Source organism: Nipponia nippon, unplaced genomic scaffold (assembly GCF_047370975.1).
Source record: "Nipponia nippon isolate SJK-2023a ecotype South Korea unplaced genomic scaffold, ASM4737097v1 scaffold_3, whole genome shotgun sequence".
NCBI classification, from domain to species: domain Eukaryota; kingdom Metazoa; phylum Chordata; class Aves; order Pelecaniformes; family Threskiornithidae; genus Nipponia; species Nipponia nippon.
In genome coordinates, this window is record NW_028262347.1 from 9,764,281 (window position 1) to 9,783,694 (window position 19,414).

At 37.4% G+C, this 19,414-nt stretch overlaps 1 protein-coding gene across 4 annotated transcripts in view; it reads left to right on the plus strand.

The window, feature by feature from the left end:
• Nucleotides 1–19,414, plus strand: part of SEMA3D (semaphorin 3D) — a 150,320-nt gene that overhangs the window by 91,823 nt on the left and 39,083 nt on the right. For all 4 annotated transcript variants that reach the window (XM_087764551.1, XM_087764552.1, XM_087764550.1 and 1 more), the window contains exons 8-11: nt 513–655; nt 14,769–14,883; nt 15,305–15,374; nt 16,716–16,860. In XM_087764551.1, the coding sequence (XP_087620677.1) occupies nt 513–655; nt 14,769–14,883; nt 15,305–15,374; nt 16,716–16,860 (473 nt within the window). The remainder of the gene's footprint in view (nt 1–512; nt 656–14,768; nt 14,884–15,304; nt 15,375–16,715; nt 16,861–19,414) is intronic.

The window sequence follows — 19,414 nt, forward strand, 5'->3', positions numbered from 1 at the left end:
TTGGGAAAGCTGTCATTTATATTGAATTTTTAATCCCATGGATCAATAAAGGTTCTTTCACTCCTTTGCAAGCTATATCTAGTAAACAGTAGTGTATTTTTGTACTCATAACTGCTGCAATGTGTAATTAAATTAATTTAAATTCTACCATGTGATTTCAGAAAATCTACTTAGCTTGGTATAGGTGGCAAGAACAGTAAGGCAGATTTTTGTAGGCAATATTTTGTACTGAGAGTTATCCTATTGTCAAATGGAGAATGATAGCCAGTGCTGCATATTTATGCAAGTGGTAGTAAGATATATACACAAAAACATCACACTAAGAGTAAATACTTTAGAATCTTTGGTGGTTTTCACTCAGAGTTAGTAAGAAACTTGCTGCTACGTGTCTATATAGCGATTTTTATTTCACTGGAAGATGCAACATAAACACAGACATTGAAGCAGAAATTTAGTAGCAAGTATTAAGAGTTTTCTTCAGATTTTTAAAACCTTTTTTTGGGAACTTCTAGGAGCAAAATTCATTGGAACTTTTCCCATCCCGGACACCTATAACCCAGATGATGACAAAATCTACTTCTTTTTCCGAGAAATATCACAAGATAGTGGCACATCTGACAGGACAATCCTTTCCCGAGTTGGGAGAGTTTGTAAGGTGAGGACTCTATCTTTTTATTTTATTTAAAGAAAAAAAAAAGGGAAAAAAAAAGTTTGTTTTGTTTCTGGGAGAAATCTGTTTTTCCCTTCAGATTAGAAGGAAATATTGTTGTTACCCAATGAGCCATTGTAGTAATTTTTCTGAACATAGATTACTAATGCCATCTGAAATTTACTCGTCTGAAAAATAGACTTGATATTGACTGTGTACCTTTTTTAAAAAAGCTAATATGTTTATAAATTATAATCCTATGTCTAAACAATAATGTATTGACCTTCAGATACGCAACAGTGACCTGCTTTGTTTCATAAGCTTTCAGTGAGGATTGATTTGTCGAAGTGTACACAATGGCAAGGTATTTGGGTTTTTGTGGAAAGTGCCCACTGAATGGAGAGATATACAAACCCATCCCTTCAGCCTAGCTCAGTACATCATTCCTGCGCATTACTGAGAGTTGGGGTCAGTCATTTGTTTCTGCACATTCCTGATAATCAGTAGGGGTGAGGGGAGGCTAAAAGTGTATATGGTTTCTGAGCTACACCCACATCTGCCCAGAGGTTTCCTCCCCGTGGGAAGAAGTGCAGTCCTTGACCTGTTGACCAGGAGGAACCAGGCTCTGGGTCTGCTGCAGTGTAAAAAGTTTCATTTGGTTGGTGCCTGACCTCCTTTAAATGATTACTCTCTTCACTTTCTCTTCCATTATATTTGGTTTTGCCCCTTATGAAAGATTTCTGCCCCTATGGTATTCATAATGCAGACTCAGATTTTCATGAGCTGCACTCTTTTTGAAGAAGCATCTCTGTCAAGGGCAGAAGCCTCCTCAAATGGTAATGAGAATATAAACCAATCCCTGCATATGAAGGCAGCAGTCACTGTAGATCTTGCTGTTTAACAGCCTGCTGGTTCTGCTAAGGTCTTCTTCCCACTACAGCAGAAGGGTCTATTGAATTCTGTGTCAGACATACTCTCTATCAATTCCTTTGTCCTGTAATACTGTAGGAACAGAAGCAGTCAGTATAAGTGCTCCCATCCTGTCCTTAAGTCTTCAGTGAATCCAGGTACCCAGGAATAGCTGGTAAAAGTCAGGAAAATGGGACTTTAAAGTTGTCTTCATATTAGTAAATATAAGCTTTAAGAAAATGTTTATCTCGTGGTGAACTAGATACCAGCAACACCATCATAGCAATCACACGAGTAGGTACATTTCTGTGATATTTTGTTCAGAAGCTTTCATTTACTTGCATTTTCTGAGCAATGTGACTCTGCTGGCAGTGAAAATTATCTTCTTAAGAAGCTTGAAAATTAGTAAACAAAGAGAAGAGTGTGATTTGCAGTAAGATGTTAAGAAGTGTCTAGGAGAAGAGCACCCATTCAGTTAACGGACACACACTGAAAAACAGAGTGGACACGTGTATGAATATGTAAGCCTGCGACTGCTCTGCAGTCCAGCAAACTCTTGACTCCAATCAAGATTTCAGTGACCACAGCCATTTCACACTTCTGTCCTTGACCTAAAATGTTAAGAAAACAAAAAACTCATTCACAAATCAGTTTTCTAGTAGGTTTTTAGCCAGACGAAAGAATGGATAATCTTTAGTTGGGTATTTCACAGCAGTGTGATTAATGGCAGAATGTAAATGCAAACATATATGATTTGCTGCTAGACATGGCGTTTGCTGATTATGAGAAAGCACTTAATGCATTAGGAGAAATTGGTAGACATTTTCAAGCCAAGGCACATGAGAGATTATAGTAAACTAAGATATATTAGCTAGAGTTCTCCAGCATCCTTTACCTAGAGAAAAAAGGAGATAAGATATCGTAATAAAAGCAAATGTATTGTAAGAAAATCCTAATGACCATGCGTAATTGTACCTCAAATGAAACTGAATTTGTAGAGTAATCATGTTAACGGGAAAAAAATGTCTTGAATTTTATTTTTAATAGTCAAAGCAAAACAATAAGTAATGTGATTATTATTGATGTTAGTTTTGCAATGTCTTCTTTATTTACTGAGCACTTCCTGATGGAGGCAGAATTTTCTTGAAAATTCAGACTCCTGGTTTTTGCATATATGTCTTGATTATCTGCAAATAAAAAAAAATATAATGCAGATTATTATAATGAAAAGAGAATTATTATGGGTATTTAATATAAATCAAAATATGCAAATAGACTCCTCTGTTTATAGACTAAGATCCTTTGGATCTGTGCTCTGATATGAAACATCTGCTATGCTTAATTCTCTCTGATATGGAATCAATGTCTTTGGTTGCAACAGTTGATAACATAACAATTTCTACTTGCACTGTCTCATTAATTAATTAATCAATGTGACCTGTACTGCATAAAGTTAAGCCTTTGCCTTCTTTCCCTAGCAAGCAGAGAATAACAGTGGATGGGAGGAGCCCAGCAACTTCTGAAAAAATTTGTTTGGTGTGAACCCAGTTTTTTTTCTACTGGAACTCAGTTGCTCTCTACCTCACTGTGCCTTAGGTCTCCTGTACACTAATGCCAGAGACACATGCTGAAATTAGAATAGGCTTTGTTTTTAATAAGGAGGTTAGTCAATGCAGCCAATTCTTTGGCTGATTTTCCGTGGCTCAACAATAAGGTCTCTCACTGATCCTCCCCCTTAGGGAAAATCTTCCGTGGAAAGCATTCCCTTTTCCCAACTACTTTCAGACCCAGAAGATTACAATACTCTTGCTAGCAGCTCTTCTCCCAGAGTCAAACAGCTGTCACTTGTCCTCTTCATAAGATTATACTTACCGTCTGGAAGCATGCGCTGTAATAACACAGCCCCTGTAGCACTAAATAGCACTAATTTAGATTTACGTCATGTGCATTCTGTATATCATTAGAGGATATCAGTATTGGGAGGAAGTGCTTTCAACAGTCACTTTTGGAACCAGTTGTGTAATTTATCATGGCAAACGACATTTCCTATTTTTGGTTTGAGGGAGGCAGAAAAAGTATCATTGGCCTATCTGTAATACCTGATACTACTTATGGTATGTTCCTACTGACATAAAGTGTAATCTGTTGGGTTATTTGTTTTCTTTTCAAGTAAGGTCATAAGCAAAAAAAAACCAAAACAAACCAACAAAACTATTAAAGCTTAGCCAGCAATGTTTATTTATTTTTTAAAACACATATAGATACACATATGTATATTACATGATCATACAAACCTTCACTTCTTAAGAGCATGCAGCCACATATTTCTCTTGCTAGAAACACAGGCATAAGCTTTTACAGCTACATTGTCTTCAAGCCCGCACTGCTGAACCACTTTGCATCAGCTAAAGACACAACACAGTCATTACACACTGAGCCAGAAAAAATTGCAGCATCCATACACTGTGCCCTCTGCAGCCAAGGAACAAGTCAGCTACATTTTTGTATACATACCTGCCACAAAATGATGACAGAATTGTAATTCTATTTAAGGACAACCTCACATATGCACAAATATAGCCCTAGAAAAGATCTAGGTTTCCCTCATATTTTCCCCACTTAAATAAAGTGAGAAATGAAAATCCTAGCTTATGGGAGTCCACAGAAAGGTTTTGGAAAGGGAGGAAGGTTGTTGGGGTTTTTGTTTTTTTGTTTTCTATATAGAAACACATTTTTTCATAGTTACAGGCTCATTCTATTGGAATGGAGTGGAAATTAGCCAAAAGCACTAGTCTCTCTGCTGCAGTATGAAAAACCTGTTTATTATACAGCATTTTGCATTTGCTCTGTTACAAGCTTCTCTTTAATGGTTTTGATGATGTATTGCAAAAGTCTTAAAGACTAATTTCCGAGACTTCAACTGCCAAGAAATCAGACTTCAGCCCCTGATGCTTTCCCATATTTCCCAAAGTATTCAGTATCCAGAAGCAGCCTTTGTTCTAGTGGGAACAAGTGAGCTCTTTGTCTTTTTTTTTTTTTTTTTTTTTTGGTATGCCATTCCATCCTCATATATACCGCGCTGTACCTGGGGACGAGAATATAGCAATTAGGCACAGCCCTCTTGGTTAAACTGTGCTTTCTAAACACACTGGAATGTAATCATTTTAAGAGCTCCTGAGTTGAGAGCCCAGGACACACCCTGCATTCCACCTTTGGGTAATGTGATTTATTTCGAAAGCCACGAACATGAGCAGAGTTCAAGGCTATGACCTTGCCTCTTGTCTGGTGCTTTAAGGCAATTTGTATTCCCGGAATGGCAGGAGGGAGCTATTCCTCTGCGACTCTGAGTCCAGGGTCTCCGGTGGGCTCTGCCATGGGGCTTCTTGTGTGTAAAAGTTAGGAGGTGTTTTTCTTGTCCTGGAAGTAGTCTAGCCATGCCTTTACTGTGACTAAGGATAACTGGGTCATTAACATTGTTTGTATTTCTATATTGTGTAATGCATCACTGTGCAGATAACTGATCTATCTCCAAAACCATTTGAGTTGTCCACGTAGCATAATGCTTTACCGTTCAGCCGTATTAGCTTGGGTCCCGGAAGCAAAATAGCCATGTTAACATGTTCTCAGCAGGGCTAATTAGTCTGGGCTCAGAGCCATGCTCGTGCAGCTATCCTGCTTCCAGTTCTGGAGGCAACTCATTCCAGACGATATTTAACTTACTGCGTGTTACATGCTTGCATGCTTTCTTTGTCACAATAATATTGCCTAGCCACAGTGCTAACCATGGGTAATGTTTTTTTGTTTTTGTTTTTGTTTTCTTTTTTTTTTAAATTTCTCTATTATAATAATTAAAACCACTTCAAAGATGTCATCCCTAGAAAAACTTTGGCCCTCATTTGCCCATTGAGCACCTTTGCAGCAGTGGGTCTTTCAGCAGGCAGCTCCTCTTGGACTTCCAAATTTGATGTTTGAATATTATGTGCCATTTGAAAGTTTTCAAAATATGTAGAAAAGCAGATGCGCATCAAGATGATTTCATTTTGAGGGCTGATGTGTTGGAGACAGGCCAGTTCCATATTGTATCTGCTTCTAACTGTGATGAATTAAGAGATATAACATCAGGCTTTGTCAGGTCTTTTGGTCCAACTTTCCTTATTGGCAAGAGTACAGGCATGAGTATAGGAAGTTTTGTATATTTTTGTCCCTCATGGGTGTGTTTCAACAATATAACTGGTGTTTTTTGAGGGGGAAAATCATGATTTGCAGATGAAGCAAAAATATGTAAGTTATGTTTATATATAAATAGGTGTGACTGAATTTTACTGAGCCTCAGGGAAAATGAAAAAGAAATTGCAGTGTCAAGATGGAGCTTTAAAAACTGGATTATGGAAATGCAGCTGCACAGCCTCTGAAGCAAACTCTGGAAATCATTCTAGTTGCCAGAGAGGCTCATTGCAGAAGACATTGTCAGTAACACACTGGCTTGAAGGTGGGAAGCCTGCAGAGTTAATTGGAGTGGAGTTCGTATGTTTAATCCAGAGTCCTTGACTTCAGAGTGCTTTGATTCAGATGTTCAAATATCTCTAAGAGTAGCAGATGATGACTTTGTGATTTTGGAAATTTTCTGATGTGATAAAATCAGCTTCCTGGGTTTTTTCCTATCAGTACATTTAGTACAAAAATGTACCACAGTTTGCAGTTCAGGCTTTGCTGTTGTTGATTGAGTACATTGTTGTAAATATAGATGTTTCAGGATGCTAAATTCTAATGGACTCTGTAAGATGTTGACCTACCTTTGTGTTTTGGTCTCATGCTTTTCCAGCTCTCAACCTGTAGTTATGAATACTGAGGTCACACTGTCCCATGCTAGTGACTCTGGGCACTTGGTGTATCCAAGCTAGGAAAATAATTATCAGGCATTCATTTCAATCAATAAAGGCAGATGACTGTTTTTTGGAGGAAGACTCCTTCTATCTTCCACCCAAATCACTCTTTGAAGGACATATTTTCCACTGACTATAAAGGGAGCTTTGCCCTACTGGGTCCCTGGAATGTGAAATACAAGGCGTTCTTATTTAAATAAGAATGTGAAATTCTGAATGGCAAATTTAGGCCTATTTCTTCAGAAAGAAACCAGCCTATGCCCGTGCTGCATCTCACACTGCTTCACTTTCAAAATGCTCTCAGTGCATTCAAATTATATAGATTCTGGTCTCCTATTTGACATTAATTGCATGATCCATCTAGTCACCTGACATGCCTGTAGCTTCATGATCAAGAATGCTACATTTCATAACCTGAGGTTTTGTTGTTTTTTTTCCTCTGTTTTTTTATATCTTTTTAATGTATTTATATCATATAATTTATATTAAGTATATAGGAAAAGAGAGATGACAGATAGGTAAAAGCAAGTCAAATACTCTGAAATAAACTGCAAACAGATTATACTAAAAATTTAAGGTAGATTTTCCTGAGAATTCCTTAATATTTTTGATTAGTTCAGCCATCACCCTTTGCTCACTTCAAATTTCCATTGAAGTTGGAGTGAACAGCCTAATGATGGGCATAGTAAAGTACATCTACTCTGTGGCAGCCTTTGAATGGTTTTGGGGAATGTTCTTAATACTAGCAAACCTGTTGGAGGTAATCTTAGCAGAATTGCTGAATGGCCTTGTGGTAAAATGGTGCTTTATCACTTATAAGCTTAATTTTATTATTTCATTTGTCCCAAACCACATTCAAACTTGCTGTTGTTATCTCCCTCTCTTTACCTGAGCCTGTTAGTTTCTGGCTTTTATTTTTTCATGGTATGGTTAGTAACAGTCCAGAATTTTTCTTTGCTGTATAGTTAGGTTTTCCAGTTTGGATCCCATCCAAAGATAATTCAGTAGAAACCTCTGGGCGTGATGTTTAAATCCAAAATAAAAACATTTTCCATAGTGAACCAGTTATGCATGCTTAATGTGAGTACATTGTCATTCTGAATGAAATAACAACAAATCTGCTTGAGGAGCAGGAATTCAAAGCTAAACCACTGCTTCTCTCGCTCATGTTTCAGATAGAGGGCATTTCCACAGTAGATGTGGCCTACAGTCTTGTAGTTTTTGTTATGGTTTTCAGTTGCGATAAAGACCCTCTTTCCCATTGCCTTAATGCCTAGAAATACATGAATGCCCAGAGTGGCATCTTTACCCATAGGTTTTATGTCAGCTTTCCAATGCCACAAGATGTGCAGTCAGGGGACTGGTTCATCTTGCCATACATTCAGCTACTTGAGCTTCATTCTGCTTTCATGCCAAAGGCTTCCCTGGTTCAGTCCTGCTTGGCATTTACTCATTTCAGCCAAGGAAGCCAAAAGCAGACTTGATGCTAGCCATGGCACTCCTGCATGCCGCTGACTATAGAGATGTGTGCCCCTCCTGCCTATTCCTGCTACCTAGATAGGCAAGGGCATGGGTTGAGACATATGTTTAGCTTTTCTGTTTGTTTTGTTTTTGAACCTATATTTGACCCTAGTTGTGCAATCAACGTTGGACGTGCACAGAACTCAATGAATGATTTGATCCACAGCCTATAATCTTAGTCTGTAGAAGATACTACTTAACCTCTCCAATTCCTTTTGCAACAAGCAGTGTGGTTTACACTGAGGGAATGAAGCCAGCCAGTAGAGAGCAGCGACAGGTTATGAGATCAGTAAATACACTGAACTAATGATGAGGACCCTTTAGTCTTAGTGCCTGACACAATGGCTCTGTCTCAGGATAGGGAAAAGAAGCAGGGAGCTGGGGCAAGCTGTGCACTAGGTTCTGAACTGTGACAGATGATGATCTCAGAAACGCATTCAGAAATGACAAGTCTCAGGGACTAAAAAGCAGCCTGGGGTTTTGCACATCTGTACTCTGGACTGAGTTTTCTGTTTCAAGTTTTGACGGTATTGAGCTCTCAAGATGTGAAAAATGATCGTAGAAGTATTCTCTGAAAGCAGGTTTGCCTAGGGGAAAGCTTAATGTCCAAACCACATAAATCTAGAGGAACTTCTGATTATACTTTTGGAGGAGATAAAGGGCATGCAGCCTGCACTCTGATGGTCTGAGGAGCACTGTAGAAATACCAGGCTGATGCATAACCCTGGAAATCAGGAGGGCTGAGTTTATTCCAGGCTTTCTTGTTGAGGTGATATGCAACTCTGCGCAGTTCCTATCAGGGGTCTGTACATGTTTGCAACTTTAGTTCTGTTGTCTAATTATGTGCTAATGCTACCACAGTAGCAGAGACCTTACAAGGGACAGTCCATAGGCTGAAGAATTTCATCATTCTGCCAGGCTAGACTTGATAAGGGCCGTCTCTGTGAATAAGCATGTGGTACATGAAGCTGAGTCCTACTCAAATCATCATCTTTGGATCAACTAGTTCAAGCAGCAGAAGTATTATACACTAGCAATATCTGCAGTGTCGAGAGGGGTTAGTGCCATCTTATGTGAAGCAATATGTAATCCTATAATGAGAAGCTTTCCCTGTGAAAGATTCTGTAATCTCATAGAAACATCAGAATTACTAAACAGAGTCACCACTCTCACTGTCAGATGGGGACTGCAGACACATATGAACTGACTTTCCCAAGTTTACTCAAGGTATCCATAGCAGAGCAGTCAAAGATCTAAAATTGCATGTGCCTCCTTTCTCTTGTTTATATTGCAAATGTATTTTTATTCTCTCTCAAGTCACACTTCATGTGTCGCTTGATGTTTTTGGATCTGACTCATAGCCTGCTGAAATCATGGGGGGAATCTTTCATCTGACATCAGTATGGTTTGGACAAGAAATTTTGAACCTGAATTCTCGAAGGAGGAAATCTTACTTTCCTGCGTTAGGTCAGTACCTAACAGAGCTGGGTAGGGCCAGAATATGCAAAGTAAAATGAAATAATTAAAAAAGAACTATGAATTCAAAGACAGAAGTCCAAAGAAGATTGTTGGCTGTTTCTCCATTTATAAAGTCTGCTAGAAGTTTGGTTTTGGTTTTTTTTTTCCATAACATAAGGCTTTGCTGCTGGGAATGCCATTTGTTTCTGGTGGCTTTGTAACGTAGCTAGGCTTTACACAAGAGAAGGGCTCCAGGGCTTTTGCAGTTTCAGCACTTTCCCCCTCTGTTCCCCAGCATTTCCTTTTATTCAGGTCAGGAATTCACTTTGGTTGGTCCTTCTGCACATCTTGCCACTGGCTCTAATTAATAACCTGCTTCTAGAAATTCCATTCATTGTCTTTTTTTTTTTTTTTTTTTTTAGTTTAAGAGGCTGTTCAGGATAATTACTGTCTTTAAAGTTTTATGAATCACAGTGTTTGACATCTTTGATGTTGATTGATTTTCAGAAAACTGCACTTTTTGTTCTAATGTTCAATTTTTCACTGTTACTTACAAAGAAATAAGATATTTAAAACCCCAAAGATGCAGATGTTCTTTAACTTTGTTGCCATCTGTTTTCCTGCCTACTGGATTCCAAGACTAACATTTGTGCATTTTAATGAAGCTACATTTATATAATATATGATACAATAGAACAAAAATTAGATACAACAGAAAGTCTTTAATATAAGTTGATTTTTAAATCACTTGTTTGTAGAGCAATATTTTTTCTGATTTTTTTTATTTACATGATAAACTTATCTTTAACTAGAGGGTTTGAAAAACCTGTTGCTTTGCTCAGTTATGCAAAAATTCCAGATCAGAAAACTGAGATTTCCACAGCAGTTTCCCAAGAAAGGCATATGATAAGACCTTAATTTACTTCACAAATTTTACATTGTGGCATTTAAACAACATTCTTCCTGGATGTCAGAAAGCCATACACTTACCTGCACTCATTAGATTTGTACATCAGATATTGGAATTCTTAATGTAGTTTGGTAGAAATCTGATTTCTCACTCCAACAAATTATTTTTTAGAACTAGATCATTGGAAAGGGTTGAAATTTTAGGATTTCTGTAGAATAGAAGTCTGTCTGATTTATTAAAGTCATATGGGATTACTTCCTTATTTATCTATATATTTCTGTGTTTAAATCTTTGCGATATTTTTTGGTAATATTTCCTCAACAGGTGACAGACTGAAGTGCCCACCTTCTGGCTGGCAATTATCTAAATCTCTAACTCAGGAAAACACAAGTAACCAAGATTTTACAGGCACTTCTTTCTATTAAAAAGAAGGTATTTCAGGCGGAAGTGTTAGTATCTGTTACAGCCTGTGAGATTACAAAGCAGTAAGTGCTAATTAAACTTTTATTTATATTCAAAAAAGAAATATGCAGTCCTAAGTGCCTTCATCTGTAGTGTAACAAAGTTTATAGTAAACACTGCTAATCCAGTGTGCTTGGAAGTGATATTTTGGAAGATAAGATTTCAGATACTTGTGGCTTCTCATCTGTTACAAGTAGATTAGCCATATTTTTGGAACGAAAGGCTTGCTCATGCTGCCTTCCCCTTCTCTCAGCACTTAAATTTATCTCGTCTTCTTGTCTCATTTCCCTGAAATATTTAATGTTCTTTGTCTTCAGTACCAGTATCTCTTGACCAAAATAATTTCAGTGCATTCAGTTTACCACACACTTCCAGCAGGGTTGAGGCAAACCCTAGCTTGGTGTAAATCAGTCCAGCAGTTTTCTTAAGATTCTATAACTTTGTGTTAAATCCTTATTTCTGTTCACGTATGCATTGACTGGCCTCTGCTTTGGTGATTTTCTCTCTTCTATCAATTTTTTCTTATCCACTGACTACCCAGCCTGTACACCTTATTATGTTAATGTCATGCTCTACATCCAGCTCACAGCATTTGAGCAAGGTAGTGATTCATTACAAAATGATATTATTAAACAATCTTTTCCACAGAAGAGTCTGTCTGTCTTCTTTCTGTACCAACCCAGTCTCAAAAAGATTTTGGCCCAATATGTCCTTTGTCCAATCTCTAACAGGCCAATAATCATGAGCTATGATAGTCCAAGGAATCTGCAACAGACCAGGCAGATACGATGCAAAGCAAATGAGTTCATGCCAACATGGTCTGAAGGAAAGGAGAATAACTGCATGTTCTCCAGCACGTGAAGCCTCAAGACATGTCAAAGACTGCCCTAATATGCGCCAAAAAATAGTGTTAGGAAGGAAAGGGTGCGCTTTCTTAAAAAAAATTTGAGATTTCCATAGCTTAATAAGACAACTACTAGAGAGTCCAGCAGCAAAGATATGCCTATACTATTAATAGTTTTTGAATCTCCGTGGCCTGAGCTGAGCTAATTCTACCTGCAGATAAAATTGCCACGGCCTTTGTCAATTCCTGCACTTTCTTAGTCAGTGAATCCTGGGCACATACAAGGAAAGCAAAGACACTGCCTTATTCAGAGAGAACATAAAGAGATGAAGAGTATTATATGGTGGCAGATAAAAAACAAACAAAAAAACCCACACAAACAAAAACATCCTCCTAATAAAATGTACATGTTGTTTCATTTAGCCATGGCAGCAGGAAGAAGCATATTGGAGGATATGTCAACATATATGTGTAACTGTCTAAATCAGTGAATGGTCTTTTCAGTCTCTCCATTTCTGCAACATAAATTTATCACTCTCTGGCTCCAGGAGAACTTGGTAGATCATGGAGTCCTGGCTGGTCATTGAATTCCCCTTGCTCCTTTATAAACTGTACAGTGTTATTGGCAACTTTTGGATATGTAAGGCACACCTAGTGAATATGTGTTCTAATGTCTCTTAAATTCAAGTAACATGGTTAACATCATGTCCTGGCTTGAGAGCGAGGAAATATGGATACATCTTAAATCCAGTGGAATCTTATACTTTAAAGCACATAGCGGTTGCTAAGACTGCTTTCTTTGAGCACAGTATTTGGTTCACACTACTCTTTAGGAACTCAGTGGAACTACTGATATATTTAAAATAAGCATTTGTGAAAATGCTGTGTTGGATCACAACTTAAGGGTTGTAAAACACAAATACGTTATTTTCCCATCTCTTGCAGAAGCTGAACGCCTGCGATGACAGGAGCAGGAGCTAGACAAGGGTGATTTTTCCATTCCAGCCCCATCACATCTTGCTTCCTTCCCTCTTTCTGATCCCAGTCAGGCAGTTAGAGACATCCCAGAGTCCTGTGATGCTGCAACGCATCCACCAGAAATCAAAGTGGGAGCCCTGCAACATGAGAATTGCTTAGCTAATCCAAATTGCCAGAGGAAGGAAAAGCTTAACACTTCTTGCTTTTTAAGATTCTTTGTTGCATCTTTGCAATTGTTTGGTTTTAACTACCCTACAAAGTTTATCTATCTGCCATGCCTTTGAACAGAACACACACATGAAGAGCTTCGTTTACCTATCGGCTTCAGGCTGCTAATTTTGACACCTTTGTAGTAAATCTGTTGGCTAGATGCAAAGCTTCAGGCTTGGCAGGACCTCAGGAAATCAAGAGAGGAGGTAGCAATTCTTGTGAACAGGAGTTCAAAAGGCGATAGATTAACAGGAATGATTTCCAAATGAGCTAACCTATTTAAAAGTAGCAAGTACATGTAAAGGGAAAATGGTTAGAGTGCATTACCAGAGAAATGTTACTCCTTGTGAAGTGAATTTCAGCACTTAAAACCATCTTTCTGAATGCCTGTAATATTTATGATACAGCCCTAAAGGGCCAAATACAATCCATGGAAACACCATGTAATTCCCACTACCCAGTGTTTCCTACTAGCTGGTTCTATACCTTCAGAGTTGCAGAGCCAAATAAAAAAAAAAAAAAAAAAAAAAAAAAAAAGAGAGAAAAAAAGTAATTTCTCCAAATGAATCCAGAGGGGATGAATATTTATGATCAAATTTGTGGTGCTTAAATTTACAGCACAGATTTCCCTAGGCTTCGGAGTTTGTAAATGAAAAGAAGTAGGCACCTTCACAGGGTAATTCAGAACCTATAGCTGGGAGACTACTGTTGGTGATAACATTTTTCTTAAGCATTTGAGTTCTTGGTTGCTGCTGCAATATCATTGCCCTTACAGTTTTCAATATGAGAAAACTGGAACCTAAATAGCATTGTGGAACCTAAATAGATCTGTTATTTGGGGCCAAAGGGGATAGATAAATGTCATTCATTAGATTTTTCATACACTCAATGGAAGGAGGTAAGCTCCTAAACAAACTCTTAGTTCCAGCTTCTTAAAATTCAAGACTTTCTTTAAGACCCGCTCCCCCCCACCTTTTTTCTTTCTTTCCTGACAATCTTTTAAATTTTGTTTTTGTCACATTCCTTCTCATAATCATCAGCATTTTGAAACAGTTCTGTCATGTTATTTCTTTCCCTTCAAAGGAACATTTTGGAAAATCCACAAATATTTTAGAAATATCTTAATTTCTTAAATGTAGTTAGATGGAATTAGTGTACCCTGTCTTCCTTCCACCTACCTATCTGAAGCATGCAGGATCATAGAATTCAAGTCAGTAGAAGGACACCTACCCTTCAGGAGGATAATTCAACTTTCAAGTGACCCTTTATAGATTTTTTTTCTTTCTCCAATGATTAAAGGAAATTTGACCAAGTATGGTCGTATCTTGGAAACCCATAGTATAATAAATGAAAAAAAAAAAATCACTTTTTTGGAGGATAGACTGATATTTCCATAACAATGGTTATTAAAATGATATGACTGATTTTCCCTGGAATGCATATGTCTCTGTACTATGTACACAAAACAAACAGTGCAGTAATTACATCAACAGAACTGATGAATATAGTTTTTCTTTTTTGAGAAATCTATCCAAAATGTTGTGTATTATTATTGGGTTTGTAAAGAATTCTTAAAGAAGAACTGATTGCAAAAATTAGCATCATGGGGAACAAGAAATCATATGATATAGTCATATGTTTCACAGCCTTCCAGCTGTAGAGTTGGTAAGATTTGGATATAATTAGGAATTTTTAGTTGCTCACTCTCTGAGCTGAGAAGTGACTACTGGAGCTACTTATAAAAAGGCTGTCCTGCACTTTTTTTGAAACAAACAAACAAACAAACAAACAAAAAAGACTTTTTATTTGTCATAGTTGTGGTAAGATCAAACTGTGGAATCAGACTGAAGAAGTACAATCAATACTGTGCTTCCATCAAATATCATACACCAAAGCTCTTCTTATTTGTTTAATATTTAAGGCATTTTACTTTATCTTTATTAGAATGATATGGGAGGTCAACGGAGCCTAATAAACAAGTGGACTACTTTTCTAAAAGCCAGGCTTGTTTGCTCGATACCTGGTCCTGAAGGAGCAGACACACATTTCGATGAGCTGCGTAAGTTGAGTTATCTTTAGTAGTTTATTTTTACATCAGTTTTGCTTAGTTTTTTTTTTTCTTGTTTGTAGAAGCACTATGTCTTGTTCTGATTTAATTCATTTTCCAAACAGCGCTTGCAATATCTCTGTCTTTTATCAGAAGTCCCTGATTATAACTGGAATTAGTCTGGTCAGAAATGCGGGCTTTTTCACTTTCACTCCAAAAGCTGGAAAGTGAAAAGCTGATTCTGTATAAAAACTAGACTATCTGCAAGTGGACAAACTTCAGAATGCTAGCACAAATTCACATGGCAGAAATTAAAATTCAGAGAAAACTGAAGCTTTATTATATGTTTACCAATCTCCAGATTATAAATGGCAAATGTAGAAATGTTCAATGGATGTTTAATTAGAAAAATAAAACATTTTTCCCATTGCAGGAGACATATTCTTACTTTCTACAAGAGACGAGAGAAACCCACTTGTATATGGAGTCTTCACTACAACAAGGTATGCATTAGGAACATGTTTGCCTCTGGAAGCAAATGCTGAAGATCTTACTCGGGCCTTTTATTAAACCCTTCTATTACTAGATCCCAATTCCTGAGAGCAGTGAGAGACTGCTTGAATAAGGCTTGCAATATTGGGACTGTAGTCACTAAGGACAATAATTTCAGAAGTTAAAATATAAATTATGTCCTTAAATCTTTGCCTGACTTTTGAGAATGATAGTAAAAAATAATTAAAATTTAACAATTAAAAGCATGCTAGTTTATTTCAACCTCATCTAGTTGAATTTACAAATTTCAGTCATATTTATTGAGCAACCAGTAGTTACTATTTAAGACAAATAACTGTAGTAAAGCTTTATTTCCAAAAGCAACAACTTGACATCAGCTGTTTCTTAGGATCAAAACTCACTATTCTCTAAAGTGATATTTCAGTGTTTTTATAGACAGGAGTTGATGGAAGAATAACCCATCTTTATCTCATGGGGACAGATTAATTAATTAATGAACCTCTCAGCTCCGATAGTGAGGTGCTCTATATAGAATTGTCAGAAAGGAAATAAATTATTCTTTCTTTTATCTCCAGAACCTTTGAATTAAGTGTAAATAATAAGGACTAGCCAAACACTGAACAGTATGAGTATAATGAAAAATTGCCAAGGCACTCTTTAACTCAGAAGCAGACACTACAGTGGCTCCATAGAATATATAACCATGTAAAATATTTAAAATTGAATGAAATGTTGCACAATGAATGAAAGGGCATATGAAGTAACTAAAATACATGCCACTCAACAACGTGGCATGGTGTTCTTTGGAAAACTGAACTGTTTGAGGGTCTTTTTGAGAAAATCACATTAAAAAAAGGAAAACGACAGAAAAATAAATAAATGTTTCTTTCCATCTCTTTTTATTGTCTGTCCAATGCAACTTGTAATTCTCAGACACATCATCTGTGATATTACTAATATACAGACTTCCAGATGTGAACGCAATGTAAAGGAATGTCCTTCATTTGCAGAAAATTCTAATCATAACAGCTAATAAATGATACCTAGAACCTGTCAGCCACTAGAAAAAATGGCAGCCTGTCAATTGGTCCCAAAGGCTAAGTCCAGGTTTCTACTGAGCAAAGCTTTAAACTGTAATGACAGTGATATTAAATATCTGTAGTTATCAGACCTGTCCACATTGTCCGTTATTTAGCACCACTTATATCAGCTCTCAGGTGTAGGATTGATACAAAGCTCATCAGACCCTGTGAAATTAATTAATTCACTGGATGAAGCATGCACTGAAGATGTGTTTACAATATACATATCAATCTGTCTTCTTTTTTCAGCTCTGTCTTCAAGGGATCTGCAGTTTGTGTGTACAGCATGGCAGATATCAGAGCTGTTTTCAATGGCCCTTATGCTCACAAAGAGAGTGTGGATCATCGGTGGGTACAATATGAAGGTCGTATCCCATATCCCAGACCTGGTACAGTAAGTGTCTCCTTAATTACATACTTCTATTTTTACTCAAAACCAATCATACTTCACACACCACGCCCCAGATTGGTAATTTATATTTTCCACATAGGATGTTTCAAATTATCTTCTCAACCCTTTCCCTTCTGTTGACAGCTCAGACATCTACCTACCCTTTATATGTTTATATATATAAATGTATGTTTTTCCATATCTCTGAGATAACATTGTGTCCAGACTGTCTATTTCTTGATTGTCTCTCATATTGTGGTCTCCTGCTGTACAGCTATATTTATATCTGTTGGGATCACCTCTAAGGCATCAACACTTCATAAAAAGCCAAAGATATTTCTTTATGGAGTATTAAGTTATGGTGAGGCATTTTATTTGAAGTCTGTATTTCTGTTATCTGTGTGTCTGTTAAAATCCTGTTCCTTGAGATATGGTCATTGATTCTATTATGTGTGTTTGTGCATGTGCTGTGTTTTGAAGTAAAGTAAGGAGTTAGTTGCTGGAGATTTTATGTGATGAAAGGTAAGTGATAGGAAGAAAAGAGAAGTTTAGTATCTGGAAACACTTCTAAATTCCAATCTCTTAGACTTCAGATGTAACAATTGGGCCAAAACATAGAGGAAAATTTTGAAAGAGTTATTAAAGAATTCTTCCCCCACTTCTGTCTTGGTATTAAATTTAGAAAAGCATGGACCTACATTACAGCTGAGGAAGAAAACGGTATTTCCAAAAAATACATCTACTTTAAAAAAGTCATCACAACTTTGAGCAACTGTTTGTACATAGAATGTAAAAGAGCAATGATTTAAGAGTAAGATAGATATTACCCAGGACAGCTTTACATTATCTTGGTCAGGTATTCAGTGAACTAGTACTAGGCAGCTGCATAAATCCAGCCAAGCACTGAGCTACTGAGGTCAGACTGCTGCTGGTACCTTGCCTAGAATCCAACTGGCTGTTTCGGCACTATTTCTCTGACATCGGCACTGGTGTAACCTTGTTTCAAACCAGATTATCTATCTTCTTTAGCTCTTCTTTTCATACATTTCCTTGTGTCTCTCTGTTTTCTTCATCATCCTTCCAATGGACCCAACTGCATGGTCCAAGCCCATGCTGTTTGCTGCACTCGGTGGTCCCAGGCTTCAGCAGGTTGGGCCCGGAGCTCTGATTCCCTCCTCTCAACTGCAGGAGAGTTGCAAAGGGCAGCTCTCTCTATAAAGAGTAAGGCAGCTCCAGAGATTGATTTGGCTTGCCTTTGCTCTGCGCTGCTGGAGCAAATATGCTCCTAATTTAGACAATTAAGACACTGTAGGCTTGCGCATCTCTGTCTCACGCTGAATATATAGTGCCCCCAGAAGAGAAGATCACATTTAATTTTTTTTTTTTTTAAAGTACGTGCAACTCCATTACTGGTTAAGAAGTGCAGATGCATTTCGTTTTAAGTACAAAAATGGTGCAGTGAGAACAATAGCTGGTCCCATGGCATCTAAAGAGATTAAAATAACTCTCTTTAAAAACTCAGAGTGCCCCATAAGGATGAACACTCTGCACAGATAGACGGGTCATAAGCTCATTGCATTTTTGAGTGTATTAGCTATCACATGGTTGAGCTGGGATTCGCAAGGAAGGAAACATGTCATGCTGAAGCATGTCAATGCTGATCTTTATCACTGATTTGAATATCCATGCTTGCAAGTATTTTAAAAGTTGGAAAGTTTACAGATAAACGAATATTTTCCATAAGTTGCCCCTTAACTCTCCAACCGTTTCCTGTAAGCACCTGATAACAGCTGTGAGAAAAAGGTCTTATAAAAATCTTTAGGACCTTCATACCCAGTAGATTTCTGTAGGAGTTTGTCTGGCCAAAGACTGAAAAGGGAAGTGGATTTTACTGAAGAAAGCTCTAGGAACAAAGATGTCTGTAATATTTGCTATGTAGATAAGGAAATGTGTTGCTGCATAGTTATTTATCTTTTGTCTTAGTGAGCTGGACTACTTTCAGACTTCAGCATACTTCAGACTCAGTTTAATATAGGGTATTGAAATGAGTAGATCCATGCCATGCTCTCATCTTATAACAGGCTATGCCAAACCTCTGGATATGAACAGATGTAGGCTGGGATCTGCAAAAGTAGTGCAGTGCTCAAAGGCAAAGAAAAGAAGCAACGTGCGACAACCCTGCAGAGCACTGCAGTGTGAATACTGAAATGTTCTTCGTTAAAGATTAATTTCATCATTCCTTGCCAGCTATGGGGTGGTTCAGGAATGCTCAGAACAAAGCCAAAGAGGGATGATCTATCCTTTTTTAGGTTACTAGAACATTTTTTAAATTTAACCTCTACGTAAGTGTTGCCTACAGTTAGCACAGTCAGTACTGCCCTGATTTTATATTTCTTATATTTTAAGTTACTGGCGTAGTCTAAAAATGGCTATACTAGGAAATGCATTTCCTTTGATGTTTGGCTTTGAGAGAGGCATTGACTTCCTTTCAGCATTTATACAGAAGCAGGAGAATGCTTACCCTAATTTAACTTTATGTTCAGTTGCCTTTATCTCT